At 32.4% G+C, this 21,865-nt stretch overlaps 1 protein-coding gene across 2 annotated transcripts in view; it reads left to right on the top strand.

Annotated features, from left to right (window-relative positions):
• LOC106055337 (multidrug resistance-associated protein 1-like) overlaps nucleotides 1-21,318 on the top strand; it is a 43,310-nt gene extending 21,992 nt beyond the window's left edge. For both annotated transcript variants that reach the window (XM_056023319.1, XM_056023318.1), the window contains exons 11-32: nucleotides 345-531; nucleotides 4,413-4,546; nucleotides 4,830-4,967; nucleotides 5,145-5,291; nucleotides 5,626-5,710; nucleotides 6,363-6,429; nucleotides 7,202-7,328; nucleotides 7,468-7,644; nucleotides 7,830-7,997; nucleotides 8,570-8,762; nucleotides 9,684-9,846; nucleotides 10,897-11,029; nucleotides 11,487-11,724; nucleotides 14,637-14,947; nucleotides 15,263-15,462; nucleotides 16,267-16,393; nucleotides 16,702-16,803; nucleotides 17,122-17,274; nucleotides 18,258-18,416; nucleotides 19,038-19,204; nucleotides 20,140-20,334; nucleotides 20,697-21,318. In XM_056023319.1, the coding sequence (XP_055879294.1) occupies nucleotides 345-531; nucleotides 4,413-4,546; nucleotides 4,830-4,967; nucleotides 5,145-5,291; nucleotides 5,626-5,710; nucleotides 6,363-6,429; nucleotides 7,202-7,328; nucleotides 7,468-7,644; nucleotides 7,830-7,997; nucleotides 8,570-8,762; nucleotides 9,684-9,846; nucleotides 10,897-11,029; nucleotides 11,487-11,724; nucleotides 14,637-14,947; nucleotides 15,263-15,462; nucleotides 16,267-16,393; nucleotides 16,702-16,803; nucleotides 17,122-17,274; nucleotides 18,258-18,416; nucleotides 19,038-19,204; nucleotides 20,140-20,334; nucleotides 20,697-20,808 (3,483 nt within the window). In that variant the 3' untranslated portion in view covers nucleotides 20,809-21,318. The remainder of the gene's footprint in view (nucleotides 1-344; nucleotides 532-4,412; nucleotides 4,547-4,829; nucleotides 4,968-5,144; nucleotides 5,292-5,625; nucleotides 5,711-6,362; nucleotides 6,430-7,201; nucleotides 7,329-7,467; nucleotides 7,645-7,829; nucleotides 7,998-8,569; nucleotides 8,763-9,683; nucleotides 9,847-10,896; nucleotides 11,030-11,486; nucleotides 11,725-14,636; nucleotides 14,948-15,262; nucleotides 15,463-16,266; nucleotides 16,394-16,701; nucleotides 16,804-17,121; nucleotides 17,275-18,257; nucleotides 18,417-19,037; nucleotides 19,205-20,139; nucleotides 20,335-20,696) is intronic.
• The last annotated feature ends 547 nt before the right edge of the window (nucleotides 21,319-21,865 follow it).

Below are 21,865 nucleotides of genomic sequence, written 5' to 3'. Positions count from 1 at the left end.
TTGAAACTTCTTTGCCTCAGTTCCATTAAATCTGTAATGAAGAGAGCATGAACCCTACTTTGGCTTAATTACATCTGTAACTAATTATATATGTTTTTAATTTTTAGTTCTTGGTTTGATTCACTTTTGGAAACATCTTTCATTGGCAAAACATACATACGTCATAGGATGTAATCATCTTCTTTTTTGAAGTAACGTCTGTATTATATAAGATAAGATGTATCCCTTAACCACTGTTAAAATTCAGATCTCTAAATTTTTTGTTGTTGTTAATTTTGGTTTGCTTTCATTATTTCATTTATTTTTAAAAATCCCTGGCCATAACATTCTATGTCTTTTATCAGGCATTGATCATAAGTAGTGAAGCCAGGAAGGAATCAACTGCTGGAGAAATAGTCAATTTAATGTCTGTTGACTCTGGCCATCTGGAGCAGATGTTAAACTATTCTTTTTGGATGTGGGTCAGTTTGATCTTTCTTGCGGTTGGAATCTATCTGCTGTATACTGTTGTGGGAATAGCATTGCTGGCAGGTAAGATCTTGTTTAGTAATAGGCCTACTAACAAATAGGGTGTCTATCTTTGAATTTTATCATTTTTATAACATTGCTGTCAGGTAAAATCTTGTATAGTGGAACTATTAAACAGGTTGTATTTGAATTTTCTAATTTTAATAGCATTGCACACAGGAAGGATTTTACAAAATAGCTCTTAATTAAAAATTAATTCCTTTGAAATAGGTAACTCTTGCTGAACATTCAAAATGCATGTGTTAAAAGCCGAAAATAGGTTTGCCATAATTATGAAATAATAAAAATGATCATACTTATTGTTATAACCTTGCCATGCACACCACCATCCAAGATAGTGCAGAAGGTGCGCACTATTAGACACTTGGCTAGGAAGGATGTTGACATTAGGGAAGAAGAGAATGATTTCCGCCCAAGTCTAGAGCTGATATGAAGATGCTGAGTTCAAGGCAGATGTCCTATGTGTTTGTCATGTCTTCCTGTAAATAAACATCTATACCTTATCTTATATAATACAGACGTTACTTCAAAAAAGAAGATGATTACGTCCTACGCGTCATGCATTTAGTCATGCATATTAACCAATGACTTAAATTCTGCCAAGTCACTGGTTTTCCTGGCTAGCTCAGGCAACCCATTCCATGCTCTAATAGCACTAGGGAAGTTGCCCCCTTCAGTTATTACATTATTAAAAGAAATTTTAATACACTTGAAAATAAATATTAAAATAATATTTAACCCTAACTCTGTAAAAAAGAAAAGAGAAAATCCAAAGAATAGAAGTAATATTTATCACTTAGTGTATTTTCACAATCAAGAGGAGTACCATCATTTATATAGTCACTAAATTTAGAGAAGACAGCATTCAAAAGTAAGGTGTCAATAATACTTGAAATAAAACACTGAATCATAACTTACTAATGTCTAACATAAATACATAATCAAATACTCACAAAGATCTAAAGAAACACATTTCTTGTTTGAAATAATATGACAAACTCATTTAAAACTCTTTCTTCCCATGTACAATTTGATAATGGATTAGGAAAGCCAATCAGTTAGAAATAGGGGTGCACCGGATAGTCCCTCCGGCTCCGGCTTCTGCCGAATATCCGGCATTTTTTACTATCCGGTGCTATTCGGCTCCGGTCGGATATCACTACCGGATAGTAAACCGGATAGTAAAAAATACACCTATTTAATATGCATAAAGTGGACCTCGTTCCATTACTGTCTGTTATAGAATGTATTAATGCTTATATGAAAACAAAATAATGTGCTTAAAAATAGAGCCATTATGAATATGCACCAAACTTTGTTTATTATAAAGACAAGGCGTGTTAATAACTTAATATAAATAGAGATGAAACTTTACATCATAAATGCGCTTTACATACAAAGCAGCAATGGCTGGCACTTTTTTCAATTTGTCTTGACCTTTGAGTAAGTTAGTTAACATGTTAAAATGCTACATTCCTTGACTACGTCATGCTGACCAGACGTCTGTCTAGCTGTGCGGGTATATCTCCAGAGGTAGAGATGAACAACTCCCACCCCCTTTTATTTGTTTAGTCCATCACATTGAGTTTTTTTATGGGTGGGGTAACCACAAGTTAAATACGATGGACGTAGGTTTAATGTCAGCGTATTGACACTCTCTAGTGGTCACACCTTTCGAGGGAACTGAGTTTGTTTACTTAGTAGTTAATCTTTATTAGGGGGGGGCTGGACTACAAGAGCCACACCTCTAATGTAACCAGGTATATTTCTAGATGAACAACTCCCTTCCCCTTTTATTTGTTTAGCCCATCACATTGAGTTCATTGATTGACAGGTGACCCCAAGTCAGATACGATGGACGTAAGCACTCTCTAGAGGTCACACGAGGGAACTAGATTTGGTATTGGGGGGGTGGGGTGGACTAGACTTTACATTATAAATTCGTATTACATACGTAGCAGCGATGTCTGGCACATTTTAAAAGCTTGTCTTGACCTTTGAGTGGTCTTGTAAACACGTAATATTCCTTAACTACGTCACGCTGATAATCTGTCTAGATGTGCGAGTATATCTCCAGAGGTAGAGATGAGCACCCCCACCTCCTTTTGTTTGTTTAGTCCATAACATTGAGTTCACGGATAGGCAGCTGACCACATTAAGCCAGATGTCAACGTGTTGACACTTTCTAGAGGTCACATCTTATGAGGGAACTGAGTTTGTTTACTTGGAGTAGAATTTTTATTAGGGGCGGGACTACAAGCCAAATCTCTATAAGGTTAATCTGGTATGAGTTTGTTTATTATGAGATAGGTTGTCAATCAAGGGTCTGGTCCACAAACCAAATAGTTAAGACATATTGACACTGTCTAGAGGTCACTAGATGATGACACTAAGTTTGTTTACTTGGAGAGAAATGTCAGTTAGGGCGCTGAACTACAGGACACATCCCTACATGTATTTTGTTACACAAGCCACGGGTATAAAAGTGGCTTTTAAGGGCATTTAGTAAATTAAATAGTAATAATAATGGCTGATAAAAAGTCATCACTTATATGGCGTTACTTTAATGTCAAAACAATGGACTACTCTAAAGCAGTTTGCAATGCTTGTAAAATAGTAATGTCACGTGGTAAACCAGGCAAACCTAAAGACTTCTCAACCACCACTATGATTAGTCATCTACGCTCGAAACACCCAGACTTATTCAACGAAATGACTGCATTGAAATCAGCATCAAATAATATCACTGCCTGTGCCAGTACGTCTACGAGCTCCAGTGATTCGTCAAGCCTCACACACAAGCAGCAACCAGGGATTAAAGAGGTCTTAGACAAAGCTAAATTGTGGGATATTAATAGTGATAATGCTAAACGCATTCACTTGGCCATAGCAAAGATGATTGCAACTGACATGGAACCTTACCAAGTAGTTGAGAAGCCTGGATTTATTGGACTTTTAAAAGTACTGGAGAAAAGATACACTGCCTAGTCGCAAATATTTTACAGAACGTGTTATTCCAGATATCTACGACAATATTTCCTCAAAGCTTCGTGAAATGCTATCTGATGCTAAAAGCATCGCTTTCTCAACGGTCACTTGGACAGCTGATAATACCACCGAATCATATTATGGTTTAACTGCCCATTGGTTGAATGAGTCATTTGACCGAAGCAGCTATGTTTTGCATTGTACAAAATTTAATGGCCAGCATACGGCTGCAAATTTGCTGTACTTAAAGATATTTACTAAGCCATTATCTGTATTAGATACAAACCAGAAGCGGTTTGTGGCCTTTAAAACACGAGCCTAATGACAAGTTGATGGTGTCAAATACATGAACACAAACACCTACCCACTATACAACTTAGATTGTACTTAAGAAAGATTTACGCTATAAAACCAAGAGTGAACTTTACCTTTGAAAGATTTACATTAGTTACATATATGTTTATATATTCTGCATGAGTTATCCCACATTCTACTTTACAATACATACGCACACACCATCTCATGTTACAAAGATTAGTTTATGATAAGCATATCTGTAAAAAAAAATGCTGTTCATTTTAATTTATCAATCAGTGATAGAGTTTAAAGTAAGAAAGTAAATAACAAAATAATATGAATATAGGTATGTTATATAGAAGATTTGCAAAAACTTCAGTAAAACGAGCTGTTAGAGTCATGTAGGTATCCGGCTCCGGCCGAATATCTAATTGTACTATCCGGTTATATCCGGCTCCGGCCGGATATCAAAAAGTACTATCCGGTGCACCCCTAGTTAGAAATATATTTAAATCATTAATTATCATGAAAAACATAGAAATTCTTGGGATGTACTTTTTTTGAGGCCATGTCAACAAGTCTATATTGGTATCTTTTAGGTTTAGGATTTGTAGTTATCATGTTTCTAGTCAACCTGTGGGTGATGCAGAAGATGAGAGATTATCAAGACAGTATAATGATTGCTAAGGATGAAAGAGTGAAAATTATCAATGAAGTTTTGAATGGCATTAAGGTGAGCCAAGGACAATTGTTCACTTCACAGTTCACTAATTCATATTTATATTTCATTAAACATTATGAATAAAATCAGATGATGTGAATCAAATGTACTTATGAATCATGAATGTATTATGAATCAAGTGTATCATGAATCATGAATGTATTGTGAATCAAATGTAGGAATTTATATGAATTAAATATACTCCTAAAACAAAAACTTTAAAAGTCTTATGTTGTTAGTACCAGAGAAACAGCATGATGCAGTAGTATACCTCTAGAAATGTGATTGTTTCCAGGTCATTAAACTGTATGGCTGGGAGCCAATGTTTATCAAGAAAATACAAGAAATTAGAGATAAGGAATTAAAAATACTGCTCAAATATTGTATATTGGATGGTGTGGAGTCATTTGCTTGGCTGGTTTCTATGTTCTGGGTAAGATAACTTAGTAACTCTCTATAACTCTATTGGCTTTGTTGTATCAGTTTTATTAGTCAATAATATTATGGTTGTATATAAGGTACAAAATCGTGTATTCTATTCAGAGTACAATATCGTAGTTGTATTAGGACAAAAGTAGCATTTGTATAATGTCATTCCTTGTTGTTTCAGATGTTACATTTAATGCTGGTGACCTTTGTACTTATTGATGAGGACCACTATTTGGATGCAAACACAACCTTCTTAACAATGAACTTTATAGACATTTTAAAGTTGGCCATCAACATCTTACCCATTTTAGTCAAGGATTGGGTCAAGGTCAGCTAGCAACCTAAATGATTAGAAGTCTTAATAGCTTTAGAAATATAGCTCTACTAATGATTGTGTTTATGATTTATGTTATGATTTATGATTGTGTTATATAAAATTATCAAAATTATTGTGAGATGACAATGTTACAATATGTCCTAGAGAATGATATTTCCTAGAAGAAAGTTTGAGATGTTTAAATTCCAAGCAGTAGAGAATGACACATGAAGCACTGGTCCTATTTAAGACAAAACAGTTAACATTAAAAATTCTTAGAGGCCTTGAGACTTGCTGTTTGTAAAAATATTCTAAGACCAGTTCTTTCCAATTCATTGTTTCCCAGGCTGGCACCTCAGTTATGAGAATGAACAAGTACCTCAACGCTGAAAATATTGCTACAGAAAACTTGCTTAGGGATAAAACTGATGGTAAAAAAAAATTATTATTTTAGGGGCTACGTACATTTTTCAAAGGCATAATTATTTGATTTTCTAAACATATGCTAAGTTGTTACATGCTTTAAAGAAATATTATTAAATAAAATAATTTAGAAGATGTAACTTTAAATGCAAGTGCTGTATGTTTTGTCTTAAGTTAGAGACAAATAAAAATATTCTAACACATTATGTGCCATGAACTTATGAAAGTGAAGTTTTATTAGAAAGTAAGACTATTTTAAAACTAAAACAAAGTTCAATCAACACCTCATATCTATTAAGGACTTACACTAGTAAAGATAAACATTTCAAGCATTAAATTTGATAGTGTTAAATTCTACTGTGATGTCATGATGAATACTTAGATTAAAAAAAAAATTGTTATATGTTTTTGTTTTTATTTCTTTCTTACTTATTGTCCTGCTACCAAAAATATTTTCAAGTCTTTATTACTAATGCTACACACAATGTTTTGATTAACAAAATACAATTGAGTTAGTTTTTATAAAGTATTTTGATGAATATTTATCTCCACTTAATGTTGCCATCATACTTTTATCTTTGCTAATAGAATATGAATGAGAACAATGTTTTGAATGCTAGCATATCTAAAAATGTATATCTTTTATTATTTGTTGTGTAGTTTTAGCAGTGCGGATACAAAATGCTGACTTTGCTTGGGAAAGAAATGGACCAGTTACACTTCAAAAGTAAGTAGGAATGTCTCTCAGTTTTATGTAGAACTTAGAAGAAAAAGATGATTCATTTCTGAATATGTCAGAGCATTGTAGAAATAAAAGAAAATACCAAATCATTTTTTAGGATGTAATGTATTATAGCATTAAAAGAAAATACTAAATCATTTCTTAGGATGTAATGTATTATAGTATTAAAAGAAAATACTAAATTATTTCTTAGGATGTAATGTATTATAGCATTAAAAGAAAATACTAAATTATTTCTTAGGATGTAATGTATTATAGCATTAAAAGTAAATACTAAATCATTTCTTAGGATGTAATGTATTATAGCATTAAAAGAAAATACTAAATTATTTCTTAGGATGTAATGTATTATAGTATTAAAAGAAAATACTAAATTATTTCTTAGGATGTAATGTATTATAGCATTAAAAGAAAATACTAAATTATTTCTTAGGATGTAATGTATTATAGCATTAAAAGTAAATACTAAATCATTTCTTAGGATGTAATGTATTATAGCATTAAAAGAAAATACTAAATTATTTCTTAGGATGTAATGTATTATAGCATTAAAAGAAATTGCTAGATCTCTTAGTATGTTTATAGTCCATGTTTTTTTTTTTGCTTATTTGTTCATTAACTCTTTAATCACCAAACAAAAAGAAAACACTTAATGACTTTATATTCATTTTCTTCATGAAATAGAAGCTTTCTAAAATTACAAGACTATTGTTACCTTTTAACTCGTTTCAATGATTTTACTTTCACATGTTATTAGCATTAATCTGTCTGTAACACCTGGACAACTTGTGGCAATCGTTGGTACAGTTGGAGCTGGGAAATCATCGCTTCTTAATGCTCTACTTGGAGAAATGCATACTAAAAGGGGACGTTTTAATCTCAATGTAAGAACATCATTATTTTCAGCTATAATATGCCTAAAACTTATTCATGCTTAAACAATTATTAAAAAAGCCCACATAAGAAGTATCAATATTTAAACTTAAGTTTTTGTTTTAAATACATCCTTCTACTTCTTTTAAGTCATCAGTTGCTTATGTCCCACAAATGGCTTGGATTCAGAACAACAGCCTGAGAGAAAATATTCTGTTTGGTCAGTCCTACAATGCTGAAACCTATAATCGTGTCATATCTGCCTGTGCTTTGTTGCCAGATCTGGACATAATGCCAGCTAGAGATCAAACAGAAATTGGGGAAAAGGTGATTAGAAAAACATTTTTTAAAAGCTGGTTTTCTGTAATAGCACCAATTGTTTCAATTTTTTTTTATTTACAGCTTAATCTGTTCATATGTAAGATAGTTATAGAGATAATGAGTGATTCGATTCAGTTATTTCTATAGAGATAATGAGTGATTCGATTCTCTTTACACATACATAAACATAGGGCATCAACTTGTCTGGTGGTCAGAAGCAGCGTGTCTCCCTGGCAAGAGCTGTCTACAGTAAGGCTGATATTTACTTGTTAGATGACCCACTTAGTGCTGTAGACAGCCATGTTGGGAAACATATCTTTGATCAGGTCATTGGCAAACAAGGCTTGCTAAGTGGCAAGGTAACTTTTTTCTTTTAGCCTATTTGTAAAATATCCTTTGACATGAATCTAAATACTTCGCAAAGTACTTATAAAAAAAACTATTTTAAAATTGTCTTTTTTTGACATTAGTAAATACTTTGAACTTCTAAATGGCCCACAGAATGTGAAGAGAGTCAGTAAAACTATTTAGTTCCAACCATAATAACAAGTTCAAACTGGATTTTTTATTAAATTATAGGCCTAACATAGAATATCTTTTTTTTAAATACATTTTCTAAATTTAATATTTTATAAAAAAAGAATTAGCATTTATAAATCTGATTTAAAAAATACCTTTTCTCAGAAACATGTAAAGAATGTAAAGTGAATAACTTATTTACTCAATTTTTTTTATTAATTAAAAGAGTAAATGAAATCAATACAAAGGATTTCATTATCCCAATATAATTTCTTGACTTTAGTTTCATTTCATACATCACAATGACACATTTCTTGTTGATTCCTCATAGCAACATTAAAGTTAGTATGTATCATCAAATTGAACTGATTTGTTGTCTTATGTTGTTGCTAAATATGCCTGCATTCCATAGACAAGACTGTTAGTTACACATGGCATCCAGTGGCTTCCCTTTGTTGACCACATTGTGGTGATGTCTGATGGCCAGATCTCAGAGTGTGGCACCTATGAGGAATTGCTGGGTCACAATGGAGCATTTGCTCAGTTCCTAACACAATACTTGACCAAAGAGATTGATAATGCAAAGAGTGACAAGGCTGAATCAGGTAAAAAACAAAATAAGATGAAGTTAAGTGTTAGAAACTTAAAATCTTTATGGAATACGACATGGACGAAATTATGCTGATGTGCACAAAGCTAAATTAAATCAAATCTAGTGCATGGTAGATGATTTAAGACCTTTGAAAAGTTTGTTCAAAAGACATATTCATTTTACCAGCCATTATCTGGCCATTATTCAGCTGCACTTTGAGGACTGCCTTTTGGGGAAAAGAACTTTAAAAAATGTTTCATCTAAAATCATTTAAAATACTTGACTAACTGGTTTCAAGAAAATGGCTTTATTTCCCCATTGTATTTTTATATTAAAATTTCTGGGAAAAAAATAATGCAATTATTTTAATGATAAATATATATATGACATATTTTAATGATAAATATATATATGACATATTTGGTTAAGAAAATAAATTTGTGTGTAATATTTAAAAGAAAGCAAAAATATCTCCAAGTAAAATCTGTATGATATATTACAATTGCCTCTTGATAGTCTTGTGGGGCTGAGGGAGTGTCTGATTACTGAAAACATCAAAGGATTAGCTGTACTTCAAAGAATTTAACCACCAAAAATTCTATTTATGATGTAATAAGATATTCTTACACTTTTAAAACATATAAATAAAACAAAAGAAAAACAAAATACATTTATTGATCTAAAAAAATACAAACATTTCAGCCTTCTCATACTATACTGAAATATAATTTGCATTCATACATTCTAAAAATATAACGACTGCATTGTACATTAATTGCATGAATTTTTGTTGGCACCTTATTCGATTACTAAGTGTGTTGCAATTTTAAGTGCAGATATCAAGAGTCAACTGTAATTTACAAGATGTTTTGTTGACTAATGTTTAATTTTCTATTTTGAATATATTATTTTCTTTTCTATTTCTGAGTTACAGATCCTGAAATAAAATTAGACCTTTTGAAAAGGTTAGCCTCAGTTACATCAGATAATGATACAGTTAGTGACTCAAGTAAAGCAGATCTTTTTCATCTTCTGTCTAATGAGAAAACAAAGTTTGCCCACAGCTATGAAGCAAGACTAGAAGGAACGTCTTCCTTGTAAGAAAATGATAACCTAACTTTTTTTTAAAGTATTATATTTATATAAAAAAACAAATTATTTACTAATGCTTCATGTCATTCTATAATTTCACTTAAAAAAAAAGTATTATTTGTATTTATTAAAAATTATTTACTAATACTTCATGTCATTCTATAATTTCACTTTTTTTGAAGTTACAATGCAAAGGTTAACACTAATGTTGTAGAAGTAATTAGGCTGACATTGAATCTCTAAGCTTAAACAGTGCTCTTATTGATCATTTTCTCTTTCCAATAGTTTCTCAGCATAGAATGGATTGCTTCAATATGTCGAGACTTTTTGATTTTTTCTTATTAAAATGCAAGATTTATATATAAACATCTAAAGCTACTAGAACAATTCTGTGCTTGATTATGGGCACAAGATGGCAATACAGCACAAGTATTAATGTTCTAGTGATTGATCATGTGAACAGTATAGAGGCAATGCTTATTAATAAAAAAATATTTTGCCCAGCACAGCAATCCTTTTTTGGAATCCTTTAAAAGGAGGGTATGATAACAGGCACTCTCCAGAAATGCTTTAAAGTCTAGATAGTCAGCATAGAAGAGAACTACTGGCTTCCAAATAAAATAACACTAATTAAACTATTGACTTTCATTTTCCCAGATTAAATACTTATAAAATTTCATCCTTGTTTGATAAAAAGTAAAAGTAAAGATACTCCTTTCAAACCTTATGAGCTCAGGGCTTATCAGTTTCTATGGTTGATGGTTTATGAGGGTGTCATGTGGCCAGCACAATGACCAAGTGCTTTTACTACTCCAATGTTGCTCAGGAACCCATTTGAGTTGGTTGGACTCAGAGACATCCTTAAAATCTTGAAATTTCAAAATCTGTCATCACTAGGATTTGAACTCAAGACTGCTTGTTTCAGAAGCCAACCCCTTGGCAACTAGTTAAGGGATAGGAGAGAGAAAATTACAACCATTTTTTAAACTCCTGTGATTTTAATTAGATTGAATGTACCTTTCATAACATGTAAACTTCAATGTTTTATTCTTTAGAAAATTGAACTCGGGTTTGGAAGCTAGTCAGAGATCAGAAATCAGGGATCACCATTTGATAGCTTCTATTGACCATCATGTTGCCACTGACCAGAGTAAGTTAATAACAGAAGAAGAAATGGCCGGAGGAAAGGTAAAGAAACAAACATATTTTTTTAAAGACTGCAATCTGTGAGAAATAAATGACACAAAGAGAAATTGATTGCTAAGAATGAAAAAAAAAACCTTGGCTGTTTCAAGCATTATTTCTTTTCATAATACAAATCTTTAAATGTTTACAGCCTCATAGCTTACATAATTAAGTGATAACATGTCTTAGTTTCTCTGTAATTGTTTATGTATCAAAATAAAATCATTTTTTTACATTTTATTGGCTTCAAACAAAATAGATCATTCCTAGAATAAACAAGAAGAAATTTATATACCACTGAAATAAAATAAATAGTTTGCTAATTGTAAAATAATAAATAAGTTACTTAAATTTTAATGTACAATATTTGTTAGTCTAAATATTTACTGAAGAATTAATAGACCATTTTATAAAACAAGGCTTAGAGTTGAATATTTTTTTTGGTCAACAAATCTGACAGGTGAACTGGGGAGTATACTGGCATTTGGTCAAAAGTGTTGGTGTTTATCAAGCTACGTCCATTATTGTGCTGATGTTGTGTTATCATGTGGTATTCAACTATACCAACATCTGGCTGACTAATTGGAATGATGACCCAGGGCTTGGTAACTTTACAGACATGCCACGCAATAGCTCGGACAGAGAAGACAGAAATGTTTATTATATTGGAGTGTATACAGGCCTGGGTATAGGACAAAGTAAGTTCTTTTGAAAACTGGGCTGGCCTGTTTAACTCTTTCTATCCTGATTGACGATACCATCGTTGATTGGACCACTTTAAATTATTTTCTGGTTTTATAAACATTAATGTGTGTTACATAAAAAGAACATGCATTCCCATTTAATTCTATACCGAAACAAATAATTTTCTGATTACAAAGTTAGTGGCAAGTTGATCAAGCTGTGTGCGGAGCAAATTTCTTCTATCTTCTGTCATATCTTTAACCAGTCATTGCAAACGTTTGTAATTCCAAACATCTGGAAAACTTCAGAAATCATACCAGTGCCTAAGAAACCAAAAATAGATTGCTTAAATGATTTCCGCCCAGTAGCACTAACACCTATTGTTATGAAATGTTTTGAAAAATATATCCTTTAACAACTTGTAGCAAAAGTCAATAACAGCCTAGACCCTCACCAATTTGCATACAAAGCAGCTAGAGGAACTGAGGATGCCATTCTATTGCTTTTGGACCAGCTTTATAAGCATCTCGATATACCCAAAACATATGCACGAGTCCTCTTCGTAGATTTCTCCTCGGCTTTCAATACCATACAGCCACATCTAATGATAAACAAACTGAGTAACTTAAATGTAAGCCCTTACTTGCAAGCATGGGTTCTAAACTTTTTAACCCAACGGCCCCAGTATGTTAAAGTCAACAACACCAAATCGTCAACTCGAGTACTATGTACGGGTGCTCCACAAGGTTGTGTACTTTCTCCTGTACTATACACTCTTTACACTAATGATATAAGAAGCATCTATGACTCAGTTAAACTCATTAAATTCGCTGATGATACTGCCATAGTCGGTCTTATTTCAGGAGACGAAACTCAGTATCGAAGCTCGATAGAAGAGTTTACAAACTGGTGCACCGACAACTTTCTAGAACTGAATGTAACAAAAACTAAAGAACTTATAATAGATTTTAGAAAGAAAAAACAAACTATACGTGAACTGCAAATAAACACTACATCTATAGAACAAGTAAAGGCATATAAATATCTAGGCGTTATCATCAACAACAAGCTTTCATGGGAAGACCACCTTGGAACTCTGACAAAGAAAACAGCCCAGCGACTCTTTTTTCTATACAAACTCAACAGTTTTAAATTAAACAAGAAGATCCTTGAGACATTTTACGGCGCGACTGTTCAAAATCTTCTAACATACGGAATAAGTTGTTGGCAAGGCAACGCCTCATCTAAACTGTTGCAACGTCTAGAAAATATCATTAAAAAAGCATCAAAAATTACACTCACAACATTACCACATTTAAAGGAACTTTTTGAACAAACGTGCCTAAGAAAAATCAAAAAAATCTTGGAAGACAACGGCCACCCGCTCCATCAGAACTACGCCAGGTCGTCGCGAAGTGGGTGACTGCTGTCAATCAAAACAAGAACGGAGCGGTACAAAAACTCGTTCGTACCTCACTCGGTCAGACTCTATCACCGCCACTCATTGATCAGGGAACATGAAATGCACCAAGATACCTGTGTGTAGTCGCTGAATGAACTCTTTATGTTGTCGTATTTATGTGTATTTTTCTGTTGTGTTGTCTTTATATGAGAAACGAGTCCTTGTAATCACAACAAATTTCCGTAAGGATCAATAAAGCAGTCTTAGTCTTAGTCTTAGTCTTAATGAAGTTTAATCTTAACACGGAAGTGAGCTACAAATGAGTTAAATAAATAATTCTGTCGGATGACGGAAAATAATTACGGAGAGAAATAGTTAATGTAAGAGTGCATCTTCACATTACACTAGTCTGTATCTTTGTTACAGAGCAGTGGTGATGTGTTCAGTTTACTTGTTTCTAATAAGTGCATCTTCACATTACACTAGTCTGTATCTTTGTTATAGAGCAGTGGTGATGTGTTCAGTTTACTTGTTTCTAATAAGTGCATCTTCACATTACACTAGTCTGTATCTTTGTTATAGAGCAGTGGTGATGTGTTCAGTTTACTTGTTTCTAATATGTGCATCTTCACATTACACTAGTCTGTATCTTTGTTATAGAGCAGTGGTGATGTGTTCAGTTTACTTGTTTCTAATAAGTGCATCTTCACATTACACTAGTCTGTATCTTTGTTATAGAGCAGTGGTGATGTGTTCAGTTTTCTTGTTTCTAATAAGTGCATCTTCACATTACACTAGTCTGTATCTTTGTTATAGAGCAGTGGTGATGTGTTCAGTTTACTTGTTTCTAATATGTGCATCTTCACATTACACTAGTCTGTATCTTTGTTATAGAGCAGTGGTGATGTGTTCAGTTTACTTGTTTCTAATAAGTGCATCTTCACATTACACTAGTCTGTATCTTTGTTATAGAGCAGTGGTGATGTGTTCAGTTTACTTGTTTCTAATAAGTGCATCTTCACATTACACTAGTCTGTATCTTTGTTACAGAGCAGTGGTGATGTGTTCAGTTTACTTGTTTCTAATAAGTGCATCTTCACATTACACTAGTCTGTATCTTTGTTACAGAGCAGTGGTGATGTGTTCAGTTTACTTGTTTCTAATAAGTGCATCTTCACATTACACTAGTCTGTATCTTTGTTACAGAGCAGTGGTGATGTGTTCAGTTTACTTGTTTCTAATAAGTGCATCTTCACATTACACTAGTCTGTATCTTTGTTACAGAGCAGTGGTGATGTGTTCAGTTTACTTGTTTCTAATGCTAAAATTGTATTGGTTGTTATGTCGCCTTTCTAAAACCTATAGGTCTTTACATTTTTTCCAGCTAACTTAAGAGCTATGGCATAAGGATTCCAAGGCCCTATCTCCTTGCATAATTTTTAAAAAATCTGGCATTTGTCAACCACCTTTATAAATGTCTTTTTTAAAAAATAATAAACTAAACCAGTTTGTATTTCATTCCAGCCATATTTGTGGTGGGCTACTCCATCCTGCTTCAAGTCAGCCACGTGGCCACATCCAGAAAACTTCACAATGAACTTTTGTTCAGCATCATTAAAGCACCAATGAGCTTCTTTGACACCACGCCCATGGGGAGGATCCTAAACAGGTTCAGCCAGGACATAGCCACACTGGACAATGACGTCTTCCTAGAAGCTGAAATTGCTTTAGACAATGCTCTGCGATGCGTATCAACAGTCATCATCATCAGCTATACCATGCCCATCTTTCTGAGTGTGATAATCCCTGTCATCATCATACTTTACTTTGTACAGGTACATTCTTTTTATTCTGGTATGTGTGGCATTATAGCAATGTAAGCAAAACATTGGCCTTTTATTGCTATTATTATGTTTTAATTAGGAATTTTTCAAACCTTTTTTTTTTTAAAAAGTTAAAATCATTTAATATTTCAATTTCCTTTGTGTGCAAAAGTATTAGTGATATATTTTTTATTGATTATTAAAAGGAAAAATAAATGTTAAAAAGCTTCAGTACCAATGTTCCAAAATAATGATCTCATATATTTTTTTGTTTTCCTACCCCCCCTTTACATTCCTGTTAATCTTTAAAGTATGTTTTATATCTAGCAACTGTATATCAGGACTTCCTGTCAACTTCGCCGCATCACATCAAAGAACAGGTCACCAGTCTATGCTCATTTCAGTGAGACCCTGTCAGGTGTGAGCGTCATCAGAGCATATCAAGCTGAGGAAAGGTTTATTGCAGACTCTCTCAGTAAAGTGGATAACTTTCAGAAGGCTAATGCTCTGTCCAGAGCTATCAGCAAGTAGGGCAAAACATCATTTCATTCTTTCTGTAATAACTGTGTACTGAATAATTGTTTACTAAGCTAACTCCCCTACATAATTACTCTTTATATGTGTAAGAAATCATTTTATATTTGTAAGGGATGTATACCTGGAAACAGAAGTGGCCTTAGCAGTGTGGGGGTCCCTGGATGATTGTCATATGTGGACCGGGGCCCCCCTCATTGCGGGGCCCCCCTCAGGCGCAGGGTGATTGGCCCACTTGCCACCCACAGATGCCACGTCTGACTGGAAAGCCTATAAAGACACGCTTTTAAAAAATAAAACACTTCTTCACCTGTCTCAATTTCTACAAAAAAAATATAAGCAGCAGAAGTTACTAGAAAACACAATGCAAAAAACTTTGATTAACCCATACCCCAACTTTACAAACACCTATAGCAGGTAGAACTGGGTGTTCAGACCTTGTTTAGGAACTAATTGTGACACCATTTTATTCCGATATCGCATAGAAACTTAGGTTGTTTATTTTTCATTTTAATTGTATTCTTTATATACTTAAAAAAACAAACTAGAATATCTATAAACTTTAATAATTTTATTTCAACATAGATGCAGTGATAATTGTTATGCTTAAAGTAGATACAGTAGACATTTAAAAAAATAGCATAACTATTATATAAATGATATAATCAGTTTTAGCTCTCTTATTGATCTGTGAACTAAGACTGAGATTTTTTTTAAAAAAAAGAAAGACTCTTTGCTTCTAGTTATCAATATTTTTATTCATGAAAATTATTTATGATACAATATAAATGTTCTAGATGGTTGGAAGCTCGCCTGGAAATGTTGAACTTTTTAGTCATTGCTGCAGCAACTATATTTGCTGTAGTCTCCAGGAATGATCTCTCTCCAGGCCTAGTTGGACTTGCTGTGACTTATGCTATAAGAGTAAGTGTAAGGTATTGAACTAGACATTACCATGTTTATATACAAACTTTACTTCTGAAAGAGGTTGAAAACCTAAATATTTATTTAGAGGTTTCTAGTAAAAAAAACAAAAACATACTTGGTCTGGAATTTTCGTGTGAAGATTTAGGTTACATATGTTTTTGATCAAATGGTGTGAAAAAACAAACAAAAAGTACAGATTTTATTTCTGTGTTAGTTACTCATAGAATAAACTTCTATGTTTGTACTCTTATTCTTCCTCTCTAAAACATCATTTAAAATTGTTATCATTTTTATTTTGTAATAAGGTTTCAACAGAAATGAACGTTTTTACACTTTTATTTGGTGAGTTGGAGAATCATATTGTATCTGTGGAGCGCATTCGAGAGTATTCTGCTGTCAACAGTGAGGTTAGTCTTAATAGGTGGTTCTCAATCATTTTTTTTTCAGAGGTACATTTTTATTTCAACAACTATAAATGACCTAAGTTCATCACAATCACATAAAAAATAAAATTGTATATGGCTTCAAATCAAACTTTTTTTTTTTTAAATCCCTGACCATAGAATCACACAACAGACAGTAATTGTAGTACAAATAATTGATTAATCAACTGTTAGCAACATTTTAAAAATTCAGGCCTTCAATAAACATTTGGCTGCAAACATAATTCCACTTTTAGTGTCTCAGCCCATTATGAAAGCAAATTTCCTGTATCATTTTACTAGGCACCATGGGATCTACCTGAAAATAGAAAGTTAATAACTGACCAGTGGCCAAATGAAGGAAGCATCAAGTTTGTCAACTACAGTACAAGATACAGAGATGGCTTGGATTTGGTTTTAAAAAATTTAAACTGTGAAATCAAAGGAGGGGAGAAGGTAGGTGTCACAAGAAGTAGTGAGCCCTCTTGACTGAGAATCTCTGTACAGCTAATACATATTTATGAGCCAGTACAGGACCAATATGTAGGGCCTAATTAAGCTCAAAGATGATCTCTCTTATGCAAATTAAAGGTTATTTGCATATTTGTTGAAGAAATACTGATGAAAGACTTTCCATTTTTCTGATAGTTTTTATTAATCTGTAATAAGGAATTTTTTAAAATCAATGATTTCTCTCTTCACTTTCTATAATAAGAAAAGCTGTCTTCCAAAAAATGGAAGATCCGTTTTAGATCTTTTTTCCACATTTTTTTACAAATTGTGACATTTTTTAAAATAGTTATTTTAAAATGAAACAGTCTTTAAAAAATTAAATACTTTTTAAGATCTGAAAAAAAAAATGTCTTTGCTTTGTGACTTTCAGACCAGTCTTTGTTTGCTAGTCAGATTGACTAATATTTCTTTTAATTTATGCATCAAACACACACCTAGTGATTAATTCATATCTTTGGGCAGTAACACATAATGATTTTTTTAGAACACTAGAATAGTCACTGTATTTAGCATAGTTTTACTCCATGCTACTGTGTTTATAACCTTAGTCTAGGTTTTTAAAGAAAGCTTTTGTAATAATCATTTTTGAAATTTTTTTTTTTAAATTTAAATTACAATCTTGATCAAAGTATTAATATTGAAATTTTGGACCTATAGTACATCACCATTTGTTCTCTGAGTTCTTTGAGAAATATAGAGCCACAATCATCACTTGTTGGTCTTTAGCAGTTATTTTATGTTTTTTCTTACCCCATTAAGTGCACTGCCAAGTTCTTTTGGTTTTAGTTCTTTCTTTGCATCATTCTGGCACTGGGTTTCCTTCTAATTCCTGTCTAATCTTGTTATTTCTTTATATAATTATTTTTTATATTCAGTAAAGCTTGGCAATCCCAAGTTGAAGTCTTGTTCGTTCAATTCTTTTTTAGATTGGTGTGGTGGGCAGAACTGGAGCAGGTAAATCATCAATGGTTCTGTCGTTGTTTCGTCTAATTGAGGCAACTGGAGGTGAAATTCTCATCGATGATGTAGATATTTCTAAACTTGGCCTGCATGCACTCAGAAGGAAGATCACTATTTTACCTCAGGTTGGATTTTTAACATTGCTTGCTGTATTAGTTTACATAATAATTATTTTAGATACGCACAAAAAGGTAATATGCAGTGTTCATTTAAATGACTATATATAATTTTGGATGTTAAATTACATAACCCTACTAGATCTTAGCCCATAAACATAACTGTCCTTTATACTTGAGTTCCTGAGAGACAAGCTCTAGATATAAAGTTCAGTCTTAAATCAACTTAAATAAGGATCAACTTAAGGCCTACTATCAATATACCTGGTCTATAATCATTGCAAGTTATCAGAAATGTTTCACCTTAAACTTAAACCTTATATAAATCAATGTCAACACATACGGATCAGGCATTAGCAATGTAATTAGTATTGGTTAGTTTTTAGATTGATTCTTTTTTTCCCCCACATAATAGATAAGTACCAAAAATAGATACAGCGGCATAGAACAATGGGTTCAGTGGTTTGGTAGAGTTAAATAAGTTGGTCATTTGTAAATTCTGGTGATTAAATATGTCTCATGTCATGTCACTAAATTCAACACAATAAAAGATGCTTTACTTTGTTATCAGATAGAAATACATTTGTATATTTTTTTTTTCCTGAAATTATTTATGTTAATTTTGTTCAGGATCCAGTCTTGTTTGCTGGTAGTCTGCGCATAAATTTGGATCCGTTTGAAGAGAAAAGTGAAAATGAGCTATGGACAGCTCTGGAGCACGCTCACTTAAAGACCTACGTGGAGAGTTTACCTCAGCGGCTGGAGCATGAAGTTGGAGAAGGGGGAGAGAATCTCAGGTTTGCAATGAATTTGTTTTTTTCATAACAAGAATATTAAGCCATGTGATTGTTAAATTTGTTATAATCTTAATATTTGGGTCTCAGATGTGGCCAGCATTATTTCATTCTTTCATAATAGTTTGTAATTTAATGCTGAGGTTGTCATGCTTGTTTCTATAAAGACTTGACTGAGCTACTTGACTTATTCATGTGAGCCCCAAGGGGATCATAGAGCCACAACCACACCTAAAGACATCATCAGGATAAAACATCTGTCTAGAATAGGATGTTCTTCATAGATCTCTTCTCTTTTTCTTCACTATTTGGGAACATTCTGGTAATAGTAGCATTTGTTTTTAGCTCCAAAAAGAAATTAGGGGAGGGAGGTCAAGGACATGAAGTTGATTGGTTTCTGTGACTAAAGGCTAATGAGACAAAGTCACATGGGGGCAGACACAAAGTCTTTTATTACCTTAAAAGGGGACTCTGAGATCTTTTACAATTCAGTTCCATGAAATAATATAATTATTATTTAATAATAAATTTTGTATAGCGCTGCTACCATTCTCTTATAGCATGCTTAGTGCACTCTGGTCCAAACTCTTTTGTGTATAGGGCTGGCTGTAGTTGGGAGAAGGATTCTGTGCTGCCTTTAGGCACTTTACAAATACATCTCAAATCTTCAATTAAAAACTCTGTCTATATTTGGATTTGAACTCTAGCCCTCTCAGTGATTCCATTCAGCCACACGTTCCACATCAGGAATCTGTGCAGCCCAACACTTCCACCAAATAACATTTCAAGCAGTATTCTTAAGTAAATACTTACAGCCATTTATATGCCTGAAGAAATCTATTTGCAAACATTCAGTTCTTTTTAAACATTGTTAAAAATAAATGGGTCCTTTTAAACACTTCTTATGTTAATAAAACAAAATAATATTTCACACACAGCATGGGACAAAGACAGTTGGTTTGTCTGGCTAGAACTCTTCTCAGAAAGACTAAAATTCTGATCCTCGATGAAGCAACAGCAGCAGTTGATATGGAAACAGATGAGTTGATCCAGAAGACAATCCGAGCAGAGTTCAGTGAATGTACTATCCTGACTATTGCCCACAGACTCAATACTGTTTTAGACTATGACAGGTAACTCATTTTTAACTTATGTTTGATGAGTTGCATACTATTTGAGTCTGCTTGGAATGTCATTCTATATATATTTAATTTAACTTAGAAGCTTAGAACTTATAAAACATATATTTAAACATAGAAACTTAGAACTTATGATACATATAAATGAACTTGGAAACTTAGAATTAATAAAAAATATCTATAAACTTAGAATCTTAGAACTAATAAAACATATGTATAAGCTTAGAAACTTTAAACTAATAAAACATATATACCGGTATACATATATAAACTTAGAATCTTAAAACCTATACTACAAATCACTTTGTTGAATCTCACGGAAACAATAGCAATTGTTGAATACATTTTTCTTTCAGGATTATGGTTCTAGATAAAGGAACAGTATCAGAGTTTGACAGTCCAAAATCTCTCTTGTCTAAACCTGATTCCATGTTTTATGCCATGGCCTCTCAAGCAGGACTCGTGTAGTCACTCTAGGTGTTTACATTTTGAATGTATTTATTTTGTCTAAACTACATTCAGCATGTTCCATTCCTACAACTGTTTACAAAACTTTCCAAACCAATGTAGAACTTATGATGACCTATCTAAGATCTGATTCTTAAACGACATGATATTAACTTGATAAGGTTATGATCACATTGTATAGGAACTAATGAACATGCAAAAGTAATAATAGTATATAGAATCTACAGTATTATGTGATGTACTATGTACATGAACACTATAATTAATTTCAAAATCAAGAAAAATGTCTGAATCATTATAAGAAATAAATGTGGCAGGCATAAATTAAAAATAAAACACAGAACATATTGTTGAGAATTAAATGTTCTTTCACTTTTACACCAGCATTGTTTTATCTTTTACTTCATTTTTTTTGTATTGACGTTTTTATTTGATTGGATTGTTCATGCATGTAATATTTGAGATTTATTTTGTATGATCTGAATTTTCGCAGGTGTCTATTTCATTGAACAAAATAAAATTGTTAAAAAAAAAAATAAAAAAGAAAAATTGTTCATTTTTTTTTTTAATTTATTGTATTGTAGAAATAGCTTTATAATTAAATAAAATAATATATATTTATTCTGATTATTTTTTTTTTTATTTATTTTGAGACCAAGACATTATTGGTAATTTTTTAAAAAGAAAACAATCTTATAAAGATGAAATTCTTTCAAAAAATCTTTTTAATTACCACTACATTACCTATTCTACAATCAATTCATCCTAGAGCCTTAAAAGAGATTTGCTATCTCTTACAGCCTTGTAGCCTTCCATGGCTTTAATGTTACAACTTTGTGACATCAGCAAGCAAAACATATAGTCTATATAATTTTTAATTGTACCACTGTTATGTAATTGTACATGGCCTACCAATTAAATGATAAAAATAATTTGAAAAATAAATGAATTATCTACCACTTCAGCACTTTTGTCTCATTTTTGACATAAATCAAACATTGGTTTAGAGATTACTAGACATAGTAGGTGTCAGCTCTAGTAGATAAATAGTACTACA

This window comes from Biomphalaria glabrata, chromosome 3 (assembly GCF_947242115.1).
Source record: "Biomphalaria glabrata chromosome 3, xgBioGlab47.1, whole genome shotgun sequence".
NCBI lineage: Eukaryota > Metazoa > Mollusca > Gastropoda > Planorbidae > Biomphalaria > Biomphalaria glabrata.
Note: the sequence above shows the minus strand (reverse complement) of the source record. Positions and strands in the feature narration are given on the sequence as shown.